The sequence below is a fragment of the Phalacrocorax carbo genome, chromosome 4 (genome assembly GCF_963921805.1).
Source record: "Phalacrocorax carbo chromosome 4, bPhaCar2.1, whole genome shotgun sequence".
NCBI classification, from domain to species: domain Eukaryota; kingdom Metazoa; phylum Chordata; class Aves; order Suliformes; family Phalacrocoracidae; genus Phalacrocorax; species Phalacrocorax carbo.
Window position 1 is genome coordinate 50,897,144 of NC_087516.1, and position 24,581 is coordinate 50,921,724.

The 24,581-nt window shown below is 41.8% G+C and overlaps 1 protein-coding gene across 16 annotated transcripts in view; it reads right to left on the minus strand.

Annotated features, from left to right (window-relative positions):
- FAM13A (family with sequence similarity 13 member A) overlaps positions 1-24,581 on the minus strand; it is a 137,661-nt gene that overhangs the window by 33,049 nt on the left and 80,031 nt on the right. For 10 of the 16 annotated variants that reach the window (XM_064449937.1, XM_064449935.1, XM_064449934.1 and 7 more), the window contains 6 exons: positions 19,465-19,506; positions 10,117-10,161; positions 8,331-8,510; positions 5,250-5,436; positions 2,225-2,301; positions 1,477-1,519 (listed from right to left, as the gene is read on the minus strand). In XM_064449937.1, coding sequence (XP_064306007.1) covers positions 1,477-1,519; positions 2,225-2,301; positions 5,250-5,436; positions 8,331-8,510; positions 10,117-10,161; positions 19,465-19,506 — 574 coding nt within the window. Of the gene's footprint in view, positions 1-1,476; positions 1,520-2,224; positions 2,302-5,249; positions 5,437-8,330; positions 8,511-10,116; positions 10,162-19,464; positions 19,507-24,238; positions 24,297-24,581 lie in introns of those variants that run through there. The other 6 variants (XM_064449933.1, XM_064449947.1, XM_064449948.1 and 3 more) reach the window with 5 other exon arrangements.

Genomic DNA, 24,581 nt, shown 5'->3' on the forward strand with positions numbered 1-24,581 from the left:
GACAAGGAATGTAAAACTACCCTGCAGGAATGTAACATTTTCTTGACCTTGTAATTCCTATATAATACAATCTCTGGGTTAAGGCTATGTCTGCTCCTGCAGTTAATATTCTAAATTTTAAAACTCTTCCTAAGGAGAAGTTTAGTTTAAGATTATGATTTCATCGTCAAATATACCTCTCCCAGACTAATTTAAAAGCTTAATAGGAGTGTTGTGTGGCATGGCAGTGACAGCACGTTCTCCACATGCAAGCTGGTACGTGAAGAACAAGGTGTTGCAAAATCCACGCTCCAGAAAAACACAACAGCTCATGAGCAAGTGCACGATCATTGGGGATTACTGACCCCCTGGGAGAAAAGGAAGAGATCCCTCTAAGCCCAGTCAGAGCAGCGATCAAAGGAGGCAATGAACACCCCTTGCAGAGGTTATATCTTTCAGTGTCCCACGAAATTCTCTAGCTTACAACACAGCTGGGCAGAGTCCAGCTATTAGCAAATAATCTCTTTTACCTTTCCTGCTAGAGGGAAATAATTCCTACCAGAAACAGTGTCTTTCAAAGGCAATAAATGCATAGTAGCTTTTATTTAAAAACAAAACAAACTTAAAACAAAACACAAGAGGCTAGTTTAAAAATACTATCAGCCCTCAGTTAACTCCACATGGCCAGAGAAACCAGACATTGACTACAGCTGTTTTACTGTGCACGTCTAAAATGGGTGTGCAACTGAGGGAGGGGTGCCTCAGATAACTCTCCCTAGTATTTTAAATGCTTGGCTGTCTATAGGTGTTTTGAACAAACCCAAATGAACCAGTTACTACAAAGGTGTTCACCTAACCCAACCCCAATCTTTGCTTTGCTGAACAGTTAGATGAAAAACACCGTAAAGCGAATGGAGGAGGTGGGTGTTGAGCAGAAACAGAAAATTAGGGAAAAAACTTTTGCCATCAGTATCACATCTCCCCTCCTGACATCCATCCCAACCACCAAACCTTAGAGAGAAGCAGGAGATGATACAGTTTTCCAAGACAAATGGATTGCAGACACCTATGTTCAAAGGCAACAGGACACATTGGGAAATCATAAATAAAAGACATAATGATTTTAGAGAAACCAAGAGAGACAAGCTAATCTCACTACCCTGGGAGATAACCAGTCACACACCCTGTGTGCAATGATTAATAAGGGAACTTGGCGTCACTTAAACCGAAGTGCTGACTTCAGTGACGCTTCACTTTTTGGCAAGGAGGGATCGAAGGGACTGAAGCAGATGCTTTCAGAATCCTCAATGGTTGAGAGGCTCCCTGAATTATGTAAATAAAAAGCAGAGGGAAGGGAAAGAAAAAGCAAATGCTAACTCCATTTCTCTGGGAGAAATAAAATTTCACAGAACTATATGCCTAACTTCTTGTTTCTACTCAATAAAAATCCCATTTAGAGACCACAAAACTGAAACACAAAACCAAAAAAATACCAACCTGAGAGTGCCTGAAAAAAACCTCATCGTTTTCACTTTCTTTGCTACAAAAAAAAACAAACACAAAAACAAACCAACATATTACAAATACAAAACCAGACTTGTCTTGTAACAAAAAGAAGCAGGACTTCTGCACACACAGGTTTTTAGAGTCTTGCTACTGCTGCACACTTAATTCATTCAGTAAATGAAGGGACACACTGGGCTGCAGCAGTTCAGGCTGCTAAAGTATGTATTTTTGCTTCCTCTCAGGAGATATTTGTGAAAAATATAGTGTAATTTAATTCCAGTGCCCTTAATCCAAACCAATACAACTCTCACAACAAACATAATTGTGGGGAGAAACTGTCATCTCAGGCAAGCAGAGTGGGCTCTACAGCTCTTGCAGAAGAGCGAAGCATGAAGAAAAGGGCTGGATTCCCAACCCAGAGGCCACGTGAGACAGGCTCTGCAGTCCCCTGTGTGGAGTGTGCAGGTTCAGGTGCTTCACACCTGACTTCTTTTCAAGTCTGCACCACCAGCATCTTCAGTGCTATTCCTAACAGGTTGGGAGAAGAGTCTTGGTGGCATATGCTCCTGGGCAGAGCCCACACAACAGATGCAGTGCCTCCATACAGTTCTACTTTGAAGTTAACATGGTGGGTAACGCTGTTCTGCAGCATAACTAAACGTCTGTGGTGGAAGATTTCTTAGGTTGTACTACAACCACAGGGGAAACAAAACATACATATATTAACAAAAAAAGTCACCTTTCTTCAGATAAAATTTCCATGTCATCAGGTCCTGTTCTGTCTATAGGCCTGGATGAGCTAAAGCTTTCCATACTCTGTAATACAGTAAATGTTAAAGCAGTAAGATACAGAAAAGAAACAGATTCAAGCTGCAGGCCATTAAACAAATCAAATATAGAAATATCCAACAGGGTTTCTAGAAACAAGACAGTCAGATACTGCCTGCTGCATATTTATAACAAAACTAAACCCACACTTCATTGCCCATAACCTGCAAAAAACCCAACTGCTCACTGCTTTGTCTCTTTCAGGCGACCTCAAAATGTCTAAAGGAATGATGCTTCATGGTACCCCACCAGTTCGCATTTTACAGTCTGACAGACAGACTGAGCTTGAGAGCAATTCTGTAGTGTGTAAAAGTCCTGTAAAAGCAGGTACCAAAATCCACAGCATCTTCCCAGCATTACTCCTTATGCTCAACTTAGAAAATACTCCCCTTTTCAGCCAAACCCTTCTCTAGTTTCTACTTAAACAGGCAGAAGAATGCAAAGAGACTGCTATATGCACAGATATAATATTAAGTTGTGCTAATATGAATGCAGGGCAAGAAATTCAACTGGTTATGGCAACTTGTTCTGAACTTTGTCTTGGCTACCATTAGGAACATCAACACTTTTGTCCTCTAAGAGCTTGAGAAAGTACTGTGAAGACAAGCTATGTAGCCACTTTGGACACATGTCCAGGAGGTTTTCTACCCTGGTTTTTGGTCAAGTCCCTCTTAAACGGGTGGAAGTCAGTCAGTAAAATTGTGAGGTTCCTGCCCTGGCCCCAGGAACTGCGCGCACAGACTTCTTGGAGCAGCCACAGCCCTCTCTCACCTGCTACACCTCAAGCCCCATAAAGTGACACAGCTCAGTCATTGCAGCCTTGCTTAATGTGACTCTTCAAGTCCTACTGGTACCTGGCTACCATGTCTCCAAAATGCAGTTACAAGCTTTTAATGCTTCGTGGTTGGTTTGCTCGGGAGAGTAAGTGGAACTGACAGTTTTTCCACCGCTGACTTATGCTTTTGAGTCAGATGCAATTAGACAGCTAAGTGGAAAGCCTCCACACGTTCTCCTAAATACTCTTTCAGGCTTTGAAAAGCAGGAAGGCTCAGAAAACAGTGGCTAAGAAGATACAACAAACTTGTTTACATGACGAAGGCCTATTAGTAAATGCCATGGTGCAGGTTATGCCCTTTGATATCCAAGTAGGTAGCCTAATTTGGGTTATTATTAGAAGTGTAAAGATGCAACCAAAAGAAAGCTAAACCACTACACTACTGCTGGCAGCCTCTGAAATGCAAGTATGAAGTAAGTGCACTCATGAAAACTTAAAAAGCAGCCTCTGCTCTTCAAAAAGAGTAGCACCATGCTCTCTGCAAGATGTTTCATAACAATACTCCCAGCTGACAATCCCACTGTGACACACTCTCTAGCAAAGCAAGGAAGAACCACACTGATGGTCATCTTGGTCAAAGTGCTTTCTGGGCAAGGTTAGTCTATTTTATGTTCCTTTCAGCCTTTGCCCCAAGATATCAAAAAATGAGGGGCTGGACAAAGTCCGGTGGACACAGGTAAGTCTGAGGACATTTCTGCTGGACACATTTTAAGACTTCATGAATGTTTTTCAGGTCCACAGCAAAACCAGACACTTCTGTCAGTCTTTCCTTTCCCCAAACCTGAGTCGAATTCTCATTTACATTTAAACTGCTTTATACTCCACAGGTAAAAAGGAGAGGTGCAGAAGAGTGTAAGAACTTGACCTTTGCCTACCTTAAAGTCCATTGCTACAAGCAAAGTCACAAAGTGAGAATGTGTCTATCTCACTGTGCTCTTTCAGGAAGTATCACATGAGTAGCTTACTGATATTGACCACTAAATCTAAGCACAGCGTACAGTTTTTAGCGTCTTGCTTTCTTTTTATCACAAAGAGAAGCCAACTATGTCTCTCTAGAATATCTGCACAGGGTGAGAGCATCAGATCATTGCAATTTTGTGACCTAAACAAAGTGAGTCCCAACACAATGTCACATTAAGAAGGAACTCAGTCACCTAAAACTCAGACTCTAAAACTTAACTACAACTGAAGGAAATGCCCTATAGCTTGGAACAACAGTCTTTTCACACAGCTTTCACTGTTACTAGCAACTCCGTAGTGCATGCCTGGTGCCCGGCACTAGGATGCATAGCACTTCTGCCACTGTAAGCAGACCCTGAGCTGATGCACAGTACAGTTTCTCAACTGCTGACACTATAATCAGTGTCTGGTTTAGTTGAGAGGGAAAGAGGGTGCATCAGTTTTATTCTACAGCTTGTAAAAGTTGGCAAACTGTCTTCTACTGTGATGGTCACGCAAGGCTATGCTGGGCAAATTCTACAGTATTCCAGATTTTTAGGACATTATATCAGTGTCATTTACCTCCTCAGTAAAAGGTAGCTAGAGGGGTCATCTTTTGGAACACACTTCAAAGTGTTTTGAAAACTGCAAACACCACAGTAACACACAGACTTTAGGGAAAAGGCATAAAACACCTTTTTCATCTCATTATCAAGAAGTTACTTGCAATCTGTGGTTCCAGAACTTAGCAGGAATAAAAAAATAAACTTGACCAAAACACGAGAACCTACATCTGAGGTTCCAACCTCCTTGCAAGACTACTAAAAGACTGGGAAAAAGACTTACTTCCTTTTTTTCTTTGCAAAATGCTTCAATGAATTCAGAAGAAAAAAAGCAAAGAGTTGTGGAAAGAGAAAATGACTATGGATGGAGTAAAAGGATCATAGTAGAAATATGGCTTCTCAATTGCCTCACCACAAAGGTTACAAGTATGGGATCCAGTATTCCCCATAGTCCAAAACAGCCACTTATGCTTGTACTGTAGGCAAAAATGGCTACCCAAAGGAACCAGATGTGCACAAAAAAAAAAAAAAAAAAAAAAAAAAAAAGACTTTTTCCCACCCTAGTACTAGGCGTCACATAGTACAGCATGCTGGCTTACCACAGGACTGTCCTGGTTGTCATTAAGCTCCGAAAGCTTCGTGCTGGATTTCTGCCGTTTTGGTTTATTCCTTTCACTAAGATATCCGGAGCTGTTCTCTTGCAATTTTTCTACTTCTTGAGCAGCTAGAATACAGTCTTCAAGACTGCTGAATCCAGAGGGAATGTTTTCTTTGTTGATGACTTCCCTAAAAAGAAAAGGGACGTTACAACAAGAGGTTGTTTAATAAACTCTCCCGCTACATTTATGGTAGCAATAGAGAGATGCATCATGGTGACTGGTACAGTTCCGGCAACATCATCTACACCCTACGAAACCAGTATCTCTGGTTCTTCCTACTGCAGCAAACACCACGCAGTGTGCAATGCTAGATCCCATTGAGGAGTGAAAGCCAGATGTATACACCTCAGGTGAGAAAGCTGTGAGGATTAACATTTGGGACTTGATTCACTTCCCACTAAAGCCAATGCAGAGAATCCCTTGACTTCACACGGAAGCTAGACTAGCTCCTGGCTGTCTGTGGTATTTTTATAGAGAATACACAGCATATTTTCCTTTGAGACACGTGCTTTTAATTTAGAAAAGTGATTCACAGCTGTGGTCCAAGGATCTCCTTTGGTGCATGACACCGCATAATCGGCCCTCTTACTCATATTCTCAAATTCAAGAGCAGGACTGTGGTGCTTTAGCCAAATGCTTGATTCCTGTTTGGGAATTACACAAAACAGAAAAGGGAATGCATCTCTGCAAGTGCAACACAACTGCTAGGACAGAGGAGTGTTCTGCTATGGTGGGAAATGAACAGGACAGCTAGCTTTAAGTCAACACATGATGTGCTAGCTCGGATTCTCTGGGATAACAGGGTTTGTGCATGTTTTCCAGAAGCCTGGCATATGGCTTATCTTGCCCTGCACAATTAGCCTGCTGGGTCCTTCAGCACACAGTTTTCCTTTCACAACCTGTTTAGTAGTCTTCCCTCTACTTTGTGCAATAATGAGGACGCACACACATAACACATCACTACACTATGGGAACAGGAGAAACACAATGCATCTCATTCTTCACCATCCTACCCTGCCAGAGGCTAAAGGCAGGCTGCTTACACTCAACATTGAAATTGGAATGTGCGCTAACTGTTGTATGTGCAGCTGCCTTATACGGTGCTGTGCAACTCCAAAGCCCGCTTTCATGAACAGCGGGAGAAGTTATCTAGACTTGCACTGGTGTAACAAGAAACCAGTTACTTGTATCATCCAGAGAGTGCTGGCATGACAAAGTATTCAGATCAAAAACAAACCCAGAAAGTTTTGCTGATTTTCTAGATCACAAATCTCTAGGTTTTGTTGGTGGAAGAGATACAAACAGATAGTATAAATCTAAGATTAAACTTCTAAGATAACATGTTTGCCTCTGTGGAAGTTTTTACAACCCCCTGAGCAGGGCAATTACATACACACAGCCTGTAGACCATCTAGTCTGCAAAGCCTGGGAGTTCACGTATGTGTTTTTGCCATAAACACTCTTCCTAGCTGAAGTCCCATCTTGTGACATTACAAATCCTCTTGTGATCCATCACAAGGCAAAGAGATGAAGTCACTGACAATGAAAACAACAAGAACAGAAAGACGTTTTGAAGGGAATTCTCAATTTTGATAATTCACCCAAAGGACTTCCAGCAATCTGACCTAAGGGAACCAGGGAAAACAATTTGAACCCTAGCCAGCATTCAAAACTTCCGATGTGCTTTAAATCCTTGGCTCCAGCTTCACAGATGGAACATGAACAACTGTGTTAACCCTGTCTAAAGGCAGCTCTGTAACGCAGTGTTGAAAAAGCCCTGCAGTACTATATGCTTCCAAACACGTACACTAGCCAGTCTCTGACCTACTTACCTGAGAAGCCTGTCAGCAGGGCTACTAAACAAGAAAAACTACTTCAGAGCCGCTGCCAGATACTTTGGTGACTTGCAAGTGCTCATTTCCCAGTTCATCTTCACAGCGTATTTTCCTTAGCTGTGGAAATGGCTTTTTATTTTGTAACTATTGATTTTTTTTGTAACAGTAGCAATGACACATTTGGGAAAATAGCACGGCTGCAATATTAACATGAGGTACTGAAAAGGTTATGCACCTGTATAAAAGTGGCTTCCTACAGGAAGGTGCAAATACAGTAAGATTTGGGGAATTCAGCACCCAGGAAAAAACAAGAAGAGATTAGATGTTTACTTCAAAATCTAACTTGAAATCCTAATAATATAATACTACAGCCAAGTATACACATTCTTTATGAGAATTAGTGCTGTGTTAAAGCTAGACATATAGGTAAGCACTGATTAGACCGTGGCCTTGCAAAGTCTGTAGTTACTGTTCCTCAAAGATAACTATGCCTTGGGCAAGTGTTTGTTAAGGCTGTGGTGGCAATACATTTGTACCACATGATATATGCCACAAATAGAGGAGTATAAAAGGAAAAATAGGTATTATTTTTGCTCTTTGACAGACATTTAATGAAATTCACCACTAAATCATGTTTAAACTTTGGATATTGGTGGACAAAAATTATTAAATTCTGATAAATCAAAAGGAAGACTTTTCTACTTTCAGACAAACTCCCAGGACTCCTCAATAAACCCAAACGTAAGCTGTGCCGCGACATGCAAAAGGGCACCTTGATCTCATTTTTGAAGACCTTCTGAATTCAGAAAAGCATCTAAACCCAATGTGTTTATCTAAAGAAAGTAACAGGCAATCGGGCCAGCTGCTCGGAAACTTCCACTAAAACAACAAATACTGTAAATACACAATTCCAAGTACTATAGTTAAAACCTCTACTATACTGCATAAAAAAATACGGATTCTTGTCATACTTTGCCCCACTCCATGACCTCTAACAAACTCTACCTTTCCCAGCTCTAACTGATGCAATGGAGCTCTGCACAGGCACTAGTCTGCTTTGCACTTTCAACTCAGGGCAAGGGCCAGCGCGTTTCGTAACAGAACTAAGCATTGCCTTGATAAGAGGACATGACTAGGGTACGCTTAATCAAATATACTTTCCAAAACAAAGAAATCAGGCTCGTACATGTCTCTGTTTCTCCGGGCTTCCTCCTGCTCTTTGTGGTGTCGCCTCCTCTGCCTGGCAGACACATTAGAAGAGGCTGAAGATGTTCCCGATTCAGAGTCCTCTGAACTCTGGCCGCCTGAGCCATGAACATCAAAGAGATGCTGCTCCACGGCTGAGCGGATTGTCTTCTCTAAATACCTGTCAAGCCGAAAAATAAGGTCAATTGAGCTCAAAGACTTTGTGGAGCTCCCTCTCTACAACAATAAATAAAACAAGGGTATCTGAGGGTTATGTTTTATGATGATGGCAAGGCAGTACAAAATGTCCTAGGGCTGTAACATCTGCAAAGAGCTACACCAAAATCTTCAGATACCCTGATATTCATGTCCCTCAGAAGAGCTGAGCCTTCCCAATTCATCTTGCTCTTTTTTGTTTCTAGGGATGTTTGAACCTTCAGTAAAACAGCTAATTTTACTTACTGCAACTATAGATGTTGGTGCTTAACTTTCTTCCTCCACTTTAACAATACTTGCCCTGACAAAACTGTATTTGATACCCAGCCTGCTGACACTGGTCAAGTCTCTTGTGCAATCCGAGCTCAGAAGGGCAACAGATCATCTGCAAGAAGGAGATTTACTGCTGTCTTACAGGGGGATGAGAACATGCAAAGAGCACCTCACTACAAACTCCTCGTACGCCTAACTCAGTGACCAAGCACAGATTTGGTTCCGAGTTCCTACTGTTTTCACACTATTCTTGTGCCATGAATGAACCCACAGCCACCCCTGACTTACTCTGGTGTGAGATCACCACCACGCCCATTGACAGTAAGAGGGCTTCCACACAAGCTACAGCAAGGAAGCCTCTGCATTTGCATCAATCAAAGATGTGGGTCTTCTTGAACTTTCAACATAACCAAGTCTCCCTCATTTTGGTACCGACGTTTTCTTGTAATATTGCCTGCCTGCCTTCCTTTAATCAGAAGTTTTTACAGGCAAAATATATATTTTGTTTTGCAAAAAGATCATTTAGAAACACGTTTTTTAATATCCCCACCCCATTCCTGTTTCCTGCAATGCTTTAAGTAGTCTGCTGAAGAACGAGTTTTTCAAACACGCCTTTCCAAAGTCCATATATAGCTTCTAGTGCTTTTTCCATTATTAAAAAAAGTTCTCGCAGGATTCACTGGTCAATTTTCAACTGAGTAGCTATGAGTACGGGAACCTATGCCTGGGCTGACTTCTCCAGAGAATTTACAAAAGCTGTTGCTAAGCTGCTATAGTTGTAAGTCTGCCGAGACTGCAGTTCCCAAAAAAGTCAGAAGATCTCACCGACTGCAAAAAAATAGGTTTAACTAGGCAAGTATGTCTGTTTCATGTATTGACAGGAATCAGTTCTGCAAACCCATCAGCCACTGGGAATTTCCAGATCTGTCAGGGGAGCCAACTCGTTAGCTCTACTGCTCCCAGTTATGGTAGTGGGGTCAAGCCCCATCCTCTGCTGGGATGCTACAAGGCACAAAGAAGAGCAAGAGGATGATGCAGTGTGAACGGCTTCTCTAAATACGCAAGTCCTGCAGAACCAAAACATTGCAGGCACAGACCAAGGGAAGAACAAAGGGCCTGAGAATTTTTCAGAAGGAAGTGATTTATTATCATTGCAGATGTTTTAGTTTGGGAAACACTGTCTTTTTTAGTTTGTGCAAGAACAGCCCTTAAAGAGAAATCAAAGGATAACCAGCAATACTTTAAAAACATCCACTATACAAAAAAGGTAGCTACAAAACTGTGAAAGAGACACTTACTCTCCTGTAGCAGGAATGTTACTACTGACTTGTGATACGTGGGCACTGTGTAAAAGAAAAAAAAAAAAGAGGAGAAAGTTAGATCTAATTATCACAATAAGGTCTTAAAAACTCTTATTCTTTGCAGCACTAAGATTTAAAGGTCTGAGCTGTCTCAAAAACAATTGCTTGTGCATTCCACAAGTTTCCCCCTTAAGGACTTTTCACTCCAATGGTGATGTGGCACATTTTGACAATGCCAATATCCTCAAGAATTAATTTTCCTGTCATTTCCTTGCAGCAGGCCAAGGTCTAACGGAAAGTATTTCAACCATAGCACGCTGCAGACTTTTTTGCTTTCTGAGGTTTCTGCTGCTGCAGGTTGTTTTAGCCTCATTACAAAAGTCCTTGCCTTTCAAGGCTGACCTGAAAATGTATACACTGTGAAAAATGACTTAATATTTAAGAATCTTTAAATATTAATGGAGGGCAAAGGCAAAATACAGGTTTTGCACAGTTATTCTCCTGCCACTCGCTGATATTCATGTTCTTTGCTTCACATTTTTAAAAATACAATGTACGCTTTCTTCTTTCCTTTTTCCCCTTGGTCTGTTTTCAGGCTCAGGAAGAGCTGACGTGACTGTAGGTGTCATTGCTTGCTGTTTAAAGCCCTTCTGAATAAGCTGACGTGCCACCTCGCACAGCTGTCACTGCCTTCCTCCCTCTGCCAAGCCGAGTCCCATCCTGTCACCTCTTCCCCCACGCTGACTTGGCTCTGCAGATAAAGTGACACTTTTTGCCTATTCATCTCCCCTGTGATCTTTGTTAAGTCAAATAAGTTAGAGGCCTAGGCATTTCATTTCGATTTATCCCCATAACAGCAGAGGAATTAGCAGTACATCCAGCTGATATATCCCAATAAAATGGCACTGCGTGGCCAGGGTATGAGCTAGGCTGGATGCAAGACGTGTTTCTTGCTAGAACAGCCCTTCATTGCTTTCAGTATTTACCAGTTTCTCCCAAACCGTTTCAATGCAGAAGAACCAACAACAGCCCACTTCCCTTTGCTTAACCAAAGGTTTCCGCTCTGCTTCCCTCGAATATTTCACTGTACAGATCTAGAGCTAGCTAAGAATCTGCAGCACTCTCAGACGATAACCTCTCTGTGGCTCTCCTAGGTTTGGGTGTCACTTATGGCAGCGGGCAGGAGATGGACAATGCAAGTCAGACTCACAGTACACTTCAGCTTTCTTCAGCTGAGCCAGTGTGTTGACCTCAGTACCCTAACCACACGCACATCCCTTCCAGTCCCAGCTTCATTTGGTGTTTATCTCCAGCCCAGGCACAGGTCCCTGGAGCCGTGGCACAGCATGAAAGCAGCCATGGATTTGCCAGTATATCCCACATCACCTGCACAGCACCTGAGCATCTATGTCATTCAGATGATTTCATGAACAGAAGACAGAAACAAGTATTGATGTACTTACTATGGACATGTAATCTGCATATAGGAAAAAAAATTTTGCAAGATCTCTTCCCACATGTAACATCTTGGCTATTAACTACTGGATGGCTTTGCAATTTGAAGGCCACATTTCAAGCACCCTACTTGCTTTCCTGTTCACTTACCTAAACTATTTGGCCTCGTCTCAGCCTGAAATTATTTTTAAGACCTGGCCTCCCATGGGAGATGGATTAGCAGGTAAGATGCTAGTGTGATAGGCTAAAACATGTAAGATACAATTAATGCACTGGCTACTGCTCCTATGTGTGTGGGAGTAAGTTAATATTTACATGCAATCCATACCGAGTGGGCGTCTTGCGCATCAAACCTTTCTTCTCTGTTTTCACATCAGGAAAGTGGTAGCGGAGGGGGAGATAGGATTGTTTGGACTCCAGGTTGTTTTTTTTTTTTTAAATATCCCTAGGATGTAGGTATACCGACCCATCAAACAAGACAGAAGATCTCAGGAAACAGCTCTTCCGGCTATTTCCACAGGATTAATGCTGTGCAAAAATGCAAACTCCTGTTTCACATAAACTTAATGAAAGGCTAGATACTGTATGTGAGTAAAACTTCGTGGTGTTAACTCCGTCTGCGGTGTTCAAGACCAACAGTCACTATCTGCAAACCACGGGCATCATTACTGAAAACATACCAGCTTTTTGTGTAAAGTAGTAAAAAGAAGAAACAAAAGAAAGCTGCAAAAATATCTAAGTACAATGCCAAAAATTTTCATAACACCCCAGTACGTTCTGTAGTTGTCTAATTCTCAATTAACTGTGCGCTTTACTAACACCAATTCAATTTTAAGTCCATTAACCTTGCTAATTCATAATGATGCATCTCTGTGTAACAACTACTTTGCGTTGTACCTACAAAAGCCGTACTCAGACAATATAGATTCTGTTGGAGAGTCAGTAGTATGGTGATTTTGAAACTACCAACAAAATAAGGAAATATGTATACAGCTACCTGCCAGCTGAGAGGAAGACTACAAAATGAAGCTCTGGCATTCTGTTTTTTTCACATTTCCCTTCTAACTATGCTTCCTTGTATACTGAATATAACTTTGTTCTTAGGCCTGTGATATTTTAATGCTCTTTTATTAGCCCCCTCTCAATAAGATGGAGATTTTAAATCAGAATTTTTCCACACACGCTAAATTTCTTTTAATTCCACAATTGGTAACTTTCCTTGCTATTGCATTGTGAAGCTTAATTTAAATGCATTGCTAAATTGCTTGATTTACTCTGCACCAACCTTTTTTACAATGAGGACGTTCACATCCAAAACAGATGGTAGAAGAGAGAGAGTTACACTGTGGTTTTTGGATTAGAGCCTAAAGGGGGTGCTCAAGCACATTAGCAAACTCGGGGAAAGGCATGGTCCTGTAAGGATTTCACAGCCCAGAAAAGCAACCAGGCAGGTGTGGTGCATCCTATGGGGTTTTCCAAACTTCTTGGGTGGCAAAAGTCACTCTACAGTTGCATTTATGCTTCATGGAGCAGGTGAGGCAAGCTGTGCCCAGAAGAGCCCTCTGGGCATGCCCACCTGTGCAGGCAGCTGCCTCTGAAGGGCTGCTTTGCTCAGTAGATCATCTGGACAATGGAAACTCATGTTCTGCTTCAGTTAATTATTTTCTCCTCACGTCTGCTTCATTTCACTGATACGTACGGTCAATTATCTCCACAGCTAGATTATCTTTATTAAATTATAAAGCTGCTGCAGAGCACACTGAGAAACAGTGACTTCCAATAGAAATTAAAGGTTCCCATGTGTGACAGAAAGCAGCAGGAGAGTTTCCCAATACTGGGGACTTTTACTTTCAGAGAACCAGCCACAAAACCTGCATCAAAGCACACAGCTGCTCTAAGTGCTATAAGCTTTTGAACTGGCTTCTTATGACCCTCACACTTTTCCTTTTCGGAAATCTGACCTCCAGCACTTCCCAGTGATGTCTAACTTGTTTACTGAAGTCTTTTGCTCACTTTCACAGGTGCCTCATCAGCTCTGGATAACGTCTTGCTTCACACATAAGGTGAACTCTTACTGCATGGCCACTTCTCCCATTCCATTCCAACCTCAAATATGGGAAGGTGGTATTTTTCCATCACCTTTAAGCACATTAAATCTCCCTTGCCCCTCCTAACTAGTATTGTCTCGGTTTAAAAGATATGCACCAGAGCGAGAATTACCTCATTCAATACCCGCACCCTGTTTGGTCTACACTGGGCATCATGTGATAGCAGGCAGATAACTGAGCTGGATATCAAACCCTCTCTCCTGCTTTTGTCATTCAAGGCACTATCGAGCAAAATGTATTAGCATCCAGGTATTAAAAGAGCAAAGTGAAAACATCAACCAGAGCAAACAGGCTTACTGCATAGCATTTTCCCAGATTGGGTTTTCATTTATAAAGTCAATGAATTAACTCCTGACTATACTTAATGACCTAAATTGTAAGATATACATAAAATCTGGAACTAAGGCCACTCATTGCTGAGATTTATTTACAATCTATCTGCTTTACTCAGGAAGCAAAGCTTTTTTTTTCTTTCCTGTTTTTGTTTTTTTAAAAGCCAAGCACAACAGTAAGCAAGCCTCAACAGATGCAAAAACTTTTTACAACTTTGCCGTTCCAGCAAGGTAGAAGATGTTTAAATGGCTCTGACATTTCAGATGGGAAATTTCTGAAGTCCTCCCAAACATACTATTCCAACCTGTAACCTAGGAAATGCCATTGTCATAGGTACTTATATAGTCTAAACACTGGGCCCTCTCCACAGATGTTTCACACTGCAACATGCAATACTGCAGACTCACATGGAATCTATTTTAAGACAACTACTTCATTTAACACACATTCTCCAAAGAGAAGGATTGTGTCTGCATATAAAACATGAAAATAATGAGTTTAAAAATAAAAAGATGTGCTCTTAGTTACTGGGATGTCCCATCACACAGAGGACACATTCTCAATGTCTTCTCAGCAACTTCACAAGCTCAGATCCAATTCTCCTTCCATTAAACGTGGTACATTATATTTGACACTACTGTCTTACTATGCAGAAAACTAACCCTACTAAAAGCAACTGTCTTGTTTTCTTCAGGATTCCTGCTGTTTTTCACTTGCACTGGGATCCCCTTTATGATGGGTGCACACTGACACCTACTGCTTGGAGCAGAGACGACCCTGAAGGGGATTAATACACACCACCGGATTTAGCTCGGTGAATTTGGATGGCTGTGTCTGCGCAGGTTCCTCTACAGAGAGGGAAAATACTCCTCTGGTGGCCTCAGACACGCACAGTAGCTGGACACTGAAAGCAGAGGCACCCAGCAGCCTGGTGTTTATTTTCAGCCAGCGCTGATGTGATGCAGGACATTAACGTGCATTGCACAATGTAATAATGATTTATAACAGGGCCCAGCACTCCTGTGGGCTTTAGGACCTCTTATGGCACTTTCCACTGAGGAGGAAGTGTCCAGTGGGAAGGCAGCCAAGCATATTTCTGAGCAGGCGTGAAACCTAGAATGAGATTTTTCAGTTTCTTCAGAAAATTGACCTGAGAACAAACAGAGTAAAACATCTTACCCAATATACTACAGGCTAAGAATACTTGACTTGCATTATATAAAAAGAGGTGTCTCAAAAAACAACTGTTAGAAGGAGAAACAGTCAGCTGTACTGAATACTGCCAACAGGATACTAGTACTTCAAGAGAAAAGTCGTACTAAAACAGGCAAAACTGTCCAACGCCTTGCCCTGCACTCATGCATTTTTTGGCATTGCTTGTGGTATCATCTCTCATCCCAATTTCAGTTTAGTGCTCTGCATGTTAACAACGAAGCTCCACACTACAAAGCTTTTGCTTTTTTGCCCTGTAATATCACTCTGGTTTATCTCAGGACGTACTCATCAGGAAACTCCTCTGAAACCATCTACGTGACTAATGACAAATCTAAAGCACATACGCCAGCATGAGGTCTGCCTGTAGATTCCATGTCTTCTAGAAACTCATTGCACACTTTTAATAGAAGTGTACTTACAGGGAATTGTTGTTGCCAGATGCTGCTTCATTACCTGAAACTACACACTGTCTCTCAGTAGTGATTACTCAGTACAGCTGGCATTGAGTTTTATTACAGAATTATACAAAGAGCAGTGCTACACATTTTTTAACAGTCAACTCCCTCTACCACAAGGTTCCTTACAAAAGGTTTTAGGATGTAAGGTTTTAGGATAAATGCCCTTCAGGCACAACTCCCCACCCAGCAAGGCTTCCCTCTTCTTTTAACAGTGCAGAAATCTCCTTGCCTGGTATTGAGCATAGCTGAGTCAAACAGATTATCTTGCCAAGGAGTCCAGAGGAGGAGATAATAACCCTGGTCAGCAGCACATGAATGGATTCAATCCCCAGACCTCACAAACAGGTCAAGCTCACCTCATCCTTGCAGTGCCCAGCAAGAGAGGGCTCCAGCTATAAAATTTCTAATTATCTGCCCAAATCTATTTGTAACCTGCTTGTACACATTTTCTTTTGCATTAGTATTGTGACTTAACATAAACAATCCTTCACTCTGTCTAAAACCCAGAGGGAATATGTGTACTCTAGTTCATTTCTTATGGTAAATAAGCCTTACCCACTCTTTTCTCCATCGTATAAAAGGGTCTGCCCACTTCTTCAATCATCTTCAAAAATCTAATGCCATTGGAACACGAGTTACTGAAACTGTATGAGGCCTCATCTGACTCTTGTAGAAGGGCATCCATACTTCCTCTACATATGTCCTTTTCTTCCCCAGCATTTTCAAATGTGATGAACTCCCCTTCTGTGTCATGGATTTCCATTATTAGTCCTGACATGTATGACTTTATTACCTATGTTATTATTTTTCATCCTGTATTTCATGCTTATCTTAGATATATATCTATCTCAGTCATCCTGTATCGTATCTCACTGTCATATATTTTCTCCCACAGGACACCCCTATCCCATTCACCCCTCCTAAATTTCTGTATAAACCCAATTCATATGCGTCATTCTATTTTATCATGCCAGTGGCTATTAAAGAATAAAAAAAAGTCCATGACACTTAAAAAGCTCCACCAGCAATCTCCTTCCTCTCCTACCAGCAATACCTATAGGTCTCACCCCTACCTATCTTTAAGCTCTAGTACTAATGCCCATTTTCTCCATACAGATGACACGGTTTAAAGCATTTTGCTAACATCAGACAGATTAGGTATATTTCTTTTCTTCCTCTCTCTGCAAAGTCATATAAAAAAATAATTTGGTTGTACCGGTATCACCTCTCTTGGCAAACCTATGTCACATTTTGCCTCATTTACCACTTACTCTTGTACCATTACTGACTGCTTATTCCCTTACAGAGCAGCAGTGGTGATTAATTCTATACTTGGTCATGACTTTCCCAATGCCTAAAGAAAAAAGCACAAACAAATCCACAACCCTAAATCAGTGCCATTTTAAGAAATAACGTATCCGTGGCATTCTGACAGTTCCGACTTAAAGTTAAGAGCATTTGCCTGATTGTTAAAAATAACATACAGGAAAACATTTCCATTGCTAGCTGACATGGTACAGCACTGAAGAACCAAGTCTCTGGTTTGATCCTACCAAAACTGGTTTACGGAGGAACACAATGCTCCTTCAGTCTGGCAAAAGCCAAGTATTATGCAGTGTTTGGAAGGTAAAGAGTTCTTGTTCCCATTTAATTAACTTGTTGCGTAATTATCTATCTGCAACTACTGTACAACCGCAGCTGCGACTGCTCTGTACATACACATTCATGATTTACTTGAAGGATTACTTGAACAGTATTTCAAACTATGTAAGTGTGACTGGTAGCAATATAAATAAATTTGACCATCAGATGGCTAAAGCAGACAGTCTCCCCTTCCTTTTCCATGCTGTGAAATGCAATTCCTACATGTCATGCACAGCTCTGGGGCAACAATTATAACATTCAAAGTTGCACAGAAAAAACTGGCCACCCACTCAAGTCCTCAGCTGAAGCACCATGAATTGCCCAGCCAGCACCAGATCTCCTGCCAAATTAACTGCACTTGGCAACTGACCTCAGGAGTACACATTTTTCATGTGTGATAAATAGCAGCAAGACTTACAAGCTGTCAGCTTTATTTACAAGTAATTGTGTCTCAATGTTACAAAAGATGCAAGCTTGGCATGAAGCCTTATGCTGCAAGGTGTACAGCTCTCTGCTCCTACTATCCATTTCTTCACTTTCCAACTACGTGTTTATTCCTGACTGTTCCCTTCCTATTTGCAAGACACATTCCCACGGGAAGCCATCCCTTCATTCCAATGGACACACTCATTCTTTGTTTCCCATCCTAACATTCCCACATCTCTGAAATTTCCAAACCTGCCTCCTCCCTCTCAGAAATGTCCCGCTTTGATACCAGTTTCCTCAGGTCCACTCATTGCTTCTCATATCCTCAGCAATCCTGACATGGTCAGCTGAAGAGAATCTCGTTCCTGGATCATTTTTCTGTGATCCAGGAACGGGCTCGGAAGGACAGTTTTCAGCAGTAAGACAGATGAAAATATAATGAAAGCCTACAATCATTTGAAGGTCACATCTAGCCAGAAAGAAAGAGGCGGAATATTTTCAATGGAAAGACAGGATAAGGATTTAAACTGGGGAAAACTTGTTAGAGGGGAATGTACGCAGCTACAGAATAATCTCCCAAAGGGAAAGGCAAAACCTCCGTGGACAGTTTGGAGCTTTTGCAGCACAGACTAGGCAACATCTACGCAAATACACTGCAGGGAGTGATGGTGAATCAACAGGAAGGCAGACAAGGCCATGCAGCCAGGCTGGTACATGAATAGTTCACTGACCCACATTTCTGCACAGTTTTAACGCAAGTCTCCATATTAAGAGTATGCGTGAAACGCCCACTTTCTGTAGTTCATGTGAGAAAAATTCTCTGAGAAAGAAACCCAAGCTACAAAGGTAAATAGAAATATAGGCAAGAGAATTAACAAATTTAAGAGATCACTGTAAGAATTCCAAATATCACTGCTCTCACAGAAAGCACCATGGGGATTTCTTTTTATTTGTTTAAACTCTGCAGAGATCAAAGAACCCAATTATAATATCTGGCCCTTCCTCCTCTGCAGCCCTTCACCGTTAATTGCCCTGGCTCCCGCTCTTCCACTAAATATAAATGAAAGCACTGGAATTGAGCCTGCTACTGAACGCAGCAGAGCAAACTTTCACTGATGTCAACAGAATTAAGCCACTTTTACAAGCAGTGACTTTGCCCTCCAGTTGGCAAAACAAGAAACGCAATTTGTTCAAATGCGGTGCGAGTGCCATTCCCTGCAGGCAGGCACGCGGGGGACCCAGGCACTCTCCTGCTGCTGTGGGCTGCAGCAGCGGAGCAGTTGCTGTATGGGCTGCTGACTCACCATCTGGTTCCTGGTTTCTTTCTGAGCAGCATACACTGCCAGTTCCTCAAAGCTTGTGGCAAAAATCTCTCCTGTGCCCACAGATTATAAGCTACTCATGACAGGCATCTAAGCTACATAATGAACTGAAGAAAAGAGGAAACGAACGTCCATCTTCTAGTTAAGAATTTACAAGACTGGCATTAAACCCTGAGCCTTGTCTCTAAATAAAAAAAAAATTGCAACAGAGTGTCTATCTCCAAAGACGCATTCATCCCACTAGCTGAGCAATGATTATGAATTCAACTTAATTGTCAGTTTGATTACAGTCTGTTCAGCATTTCTGGCATCGCTCCCCACATTTAATTCTAATAACAAGTCAATCCCACATAGAAAAAGAAATTAAAACAATTGAGTAAATACCTCACATAGAAGGGTGACATAGGCCGCTCATCTTCTTGGGAGCTAAAAAAAACAAAAAAAAAATTTTAAAGTTAGTATGCAGCTCTGTCTTTTGTTTGCAGTTCAGGTTACTCAAAAATCAGAGATAACAAAAGTGAAACTACACCTGTTGCAGAGGTAACACTTATGTCTACTTTGTCCTCTGGTTGTACTCATGGAAGAAAGCTTTCAGTTACGTTCCTTAAATCCTGAGAATCCAACTCATTTCTCAGTATCTACAAATGTGGTGTAACAGAATTCCTGCTAGACGGCCAGGAGTCGCTCCGGCTCTGCAGCAGTGCAAGGACTATTCCCATAGCAACAATAAAGCATTTTGCCAGCAAAACACCAGAGCCTTTTGCCATCTGCTGTTCCAGAATTAGACAACCTGCCTATTAAAGCAAAATTTGAGAAAAAAACAAATGACATCTTCAGAGACCAAAGAAATGGCCGTGGGCATATGCATGAAGCTATGAATTCCCCAGTTTTACTGCTCCTTTGGAAAGCCGATTTGACCACGCTGAAATCTCCCTAGGCTTGAGATAAGGGGCTGCCATCGGCCGGCAAAGAGCTCCCCTAGCAAAACGGTGTTTCAGTGGTCAAGCGACCTGGCCCGAACAAAACTACCCGGTGTGTGGCCGACCAGTTCCCTGATGCAGCTTATTCTGCCTGTGCTAGCAACAAGGGTATGAATGAGCTGCTGGGGCACTGAAGCTTAAAGGTGTGGTGGACTGACGGTTTAAGTCAATTTAAACCTGTGCTGCCATAAGAAGGGGTTCAAACAAATTTCACCCAGTCATTCCAACCAGATATATGGTTGGCCTTGCAGGGCATTTAAGCCTCGTAACTCTCCAGAGCAGGACACTTGCCTTCCTCCTAGCATGCAGGAAATGCCATGGAGGTCAATTAATCCCCAAATGACTTTTAATTGCGTCTGCTGAAGAGCACAGCAAGTTCAGCAGAAAGGCAGAAAAGACGGGAAGCTGCAAAAATTAGTTTAAACAAAAGCAGAAAGGATAACCTCCCACAGGCGCTGGAAACGAAGCGCTTCCCTGCCGCTTCCCCGCTCTTCCAGCGGCCTGGGACTGCACCAGCACTCAGCGATTTGCCATAGGTACTCAGCCACAGGTCCTGGGGCACTGCCACGCTGTGAAGGCATCCATCACTTCTGAGCTTGTTCGGAGGATGACAGAATATGGGAGAACACTCTAAGTGAGGGGAGCTCAGCTTCAAACTCAAGTCACTTGGGGGCTTTGATCACCCCAACAGCCTGACCAACTTCAACAGGGATCTGAAGTAGATCAAGCTGGACCAATTTTTGAAAAGCCAGTCTGAGTCCATTAATCTCTTGAATTTTAACGAATTTTATTTATCGGTTTATAAAAGCTTCTGTAAGCGCAGAATAAAGGGTAAAAAAATGTCTCTGTGGGTTTTGTAGCTAGCTGATCAAATATGCACAGGTACCTTTTGCAGCTTCCACTGGAGCCAGCAGGAAGCTCCCTCAGCAAGACGCGCTGAAACTGGACTGCAGCCAGGTAAGCACCCTGCTCTCACACTGAATACAGCCAGAGGCAGATTTCACTGCGGGTCATTTTAAACCCAGCCAATGTTCTAACAAATCCACAAGTAGGAATGCCAAATTCATCCGGGGGGCAAGAGCATGAGGGAGGAGACAGGCTGCAAGGAAGTCGGAAAGGCCAGGATGGCAGACAGACGAGCAAGCCAGCGTGCCAGGAAAAAAAAAATTCACAGGGTTTAATTCTGCATTATTTTGACCACTCCACTACAGTATGCAGAGATTCATAAGAGACAACTACAGACATCTACAGAAAAGACTTTCCAGCACGTTGCATAGGAAGCTCAAAACACTGATTCAAGGGTAACACCAAATGCCATGGACCGGAAGGAAGAGAAGCTGCTTCCAAAATCAGCGCAGTCTGCCAAAACTCTCATCACCTCTGTAAGGCAACAGTGACTGGGCAATTTTCAGCAGCTCCCCAAGAAGACTGGGAGCACAGCTGCTACTGGAAACTTTGCTGCCACCTCCACAGGCCATTTTCAGCAGCTCAAGCAGGTTGCAGTCAGCTGCTGCTGTGGGAACACTGAAAGCTGCTGTTGCCCTCCGAGACCTGGCCAGCACATGGGCTGACAGCACCTGCCTGCAGCAAGGTAGGTAACGCAGCTGCCTGTGTGTGAACTGAGGCAAACATCACCTGAAAGGCCTTTGCAAGAAACCGCTACAAGTTTGAGACTGCCTAGAAAAATTGGAAGAAACATGGAAGTGCCCATCATTGCTCCTCCCAGAAGACCACCTGCAACAAAGGCATGGGTAAGAACCTTTGCCAGGTACAGGCTCCCTCCCCTGACAGCATGCACAGTCTCCTAGCTTGCATGCATAAATTATCTCTTTATTTAGAATTTATGGAATAGACTTTTTTTAAAGTGTAAAGCTACTTTAAACTCAGCAAGACATTTTACCAGCAGCTTTGGATGTTCAGTTCATTATGCTAATGGCTGTACTTGTTGTAATCTCAGTGCAAATAAGTCCCAGCAGCAGACACAAAACATGAGAAATGTTTTCTCGGGTATAGAAAAGTTCACGGGGCCATCAAGATTTCTGTGCATCAATGCAACTTCAAATGACAACAGCAAATGCTGCTTTGCGTACAAGTGGCAGTTGTCAAAGCTGCATCAAACATGCTTTCTTTTTCATCACAAAAACCCTTCCTCACCTCAGGGTTTGTATTAACTTCCAAGTCACAGAAGCACAATGATACTGAAGAAGCCCATAACTTTCTTATATTCATACTCCCACTAGTTGCTTTAACAGATCAGATGGAAAAGTAGCATTCAGCAGGATCTCTAAAACCTCTTATATTTCCTTCCTTTTCTTCCACAGCAAGTACAATGGCTGCTCCACAAATTCAAGAAAGTTTTATATCTGTACAAAAACCATTATCCACTCATACAAAGTAACTGAGGAGAAACGTACTTTAAAAACATTAGCTGGGAATGGGGGGAGAAGGAAGCTCTAGAGAAGTCAGAAACTAAGTACCAGTTTCATCTAGATAATCATATTTCAAAATTTCAACTGGTTGGTAACAATTGTAGCTGTACATAACCTCTCTTATCCAACAGTGCTTTATAGTTTTACATGTTTACACTGATCGGTAGCCGCATCTGGGACGATGAGCTCCAAGCTAACTAGTATGAAGTCTAGACTTCTGAGAAAACCATAAAAATCTTTTAACTTTAAAAAGATCTGCATCTGAGTAAAGCACATTATCCATTTTCCCCCATAATCATTAAAAACAACGTATCCCAAACATCTTTCCCTAACTTCATGCACTTAATCAACTCATCTGTGCAAGCTGGAAGACATGAGCTGTGTAAATGAGAGATTTAAATCAGCTATGCCACATAATTCACAATCCCTCAAATTAGATGTGAGACTACCAAGCCCTACTGCAATCACTTAGCACACAAGGATCCTGTTTTAAGATACTTTATGAAATAATGACTTATTAGTGTGCAAGGTAATAAACTGATGTGCTTATATTATACACACAAGCATGGGTTAGTTTAATGAAAGAAGTGAAAATTGTGAAAGGTTTTAAATCCATTATACCTAATCACATGGTTTCGGATATAAAAGAGACAGGCAAGCAAGCAAGCAAAACCATACAAGACATGAATCATGAATGATCATCAGTTGATATTACACAATAAACAGACCTTCCACGCAGGACTCTTCGTCACTATCACACACACTGAGCTGATTAAAAAACAACTGCTTACTTGTTTTTAAAACACCTTGTACTGAAGGGTTTATTAGTATTGCCAGGAAACCCTTTCTACCATGTATCCTTTCAAAAGAAAATCCTAGAAGTCATTAAGATATGTTTAACATTTAACTGTGCTGTACTTGGGCTACATAATTCCTCTTCGGTTAAAGGGATACACAACCCTTGAGAAAGAAGGGAAAGCTTAATACGTCGCACAGCGACCTGGCGACCCAAGTCAGCCATGACAGTATGGAGGGGACAAGTCATTCTGATGTGCATCTCTTACACAGTCTGAATTTTTACCTTGCCCAGCAAAGAATTTATCCATTAGGCAAGCAGGTTTAGTAGCAAATTAGGTGGGTTTTTTTGTTGTGGTTTTTGTTTTTTTTTTTTTTTTTAAATACCCTCAAAGTTTTGTCCAGCTTTACACATGCTTTATGGCCAGAAGGCACTAAAGGGATGAAATAACTTAAAAAAAAAAAAAAATCTCAGTTCTTTATTCAACTATACTGATTACCTGGCCAAGCAGGTAAGTGCAAAATACACAGTCTCTTTCTTCTCAAACATATACATAACTCCCCATAGCCAATGAATTAAACAATTGCTCTTTCATGCAATACTTGGAAGAGCAATTTCTCACTCTTCTAAAGGACACCTAAATATCTGATCATTTCCTTCCTGCTAAAAAACAAAACAAATACCAGCCAAACTGAAAAAACTTGTTACCTTTATTTTCTGGCTAAAGAAGGAATATTGTTATGTTTGTGACCTCCACTGAGCTAACAAAAAAGTTTCTCGGACTGGAAGGAATGCCAGCATCATCCACCCGTTAGTTTAGCACATCTTAGGATTTTCAGGCATATGTATTTTACAGCATTTATGCAATGCATCCTTTCTAAAGAAGGAGTTAGGAAAGCTTGGGTGAAGTCTAACTGCTAAATGATAAATTTCCATTACAGAAACACAGTTACCTTTTGCAACAGGAATGCTACAAGCAACCGTTCACCCATCACATTCTCAAATATGCAATGGTGGTTCTTCCCTTTTCTTTTTCTTCCCGATGTCTCATCTTGCCCTTCAGAAAGGATAAGGGAGCTGCTGAGCCTGTTGCAGAGCTGAAGCTGTACAACACCCGTTTAGACAGAGAGTTCCCAATTTATTTATGTGCATATGGGATACCCCTGCCCCAGTCCCATCACTGGCCTGAGCTCTCACCCCAGGTCAGAGGGTGGCTCAGGGCCCTTCCCCCTGTTTTATTTGCATTTAATTATCAACAGTTCTTCCTCCAGGTTTGCTGGCACTGGAACATCCATT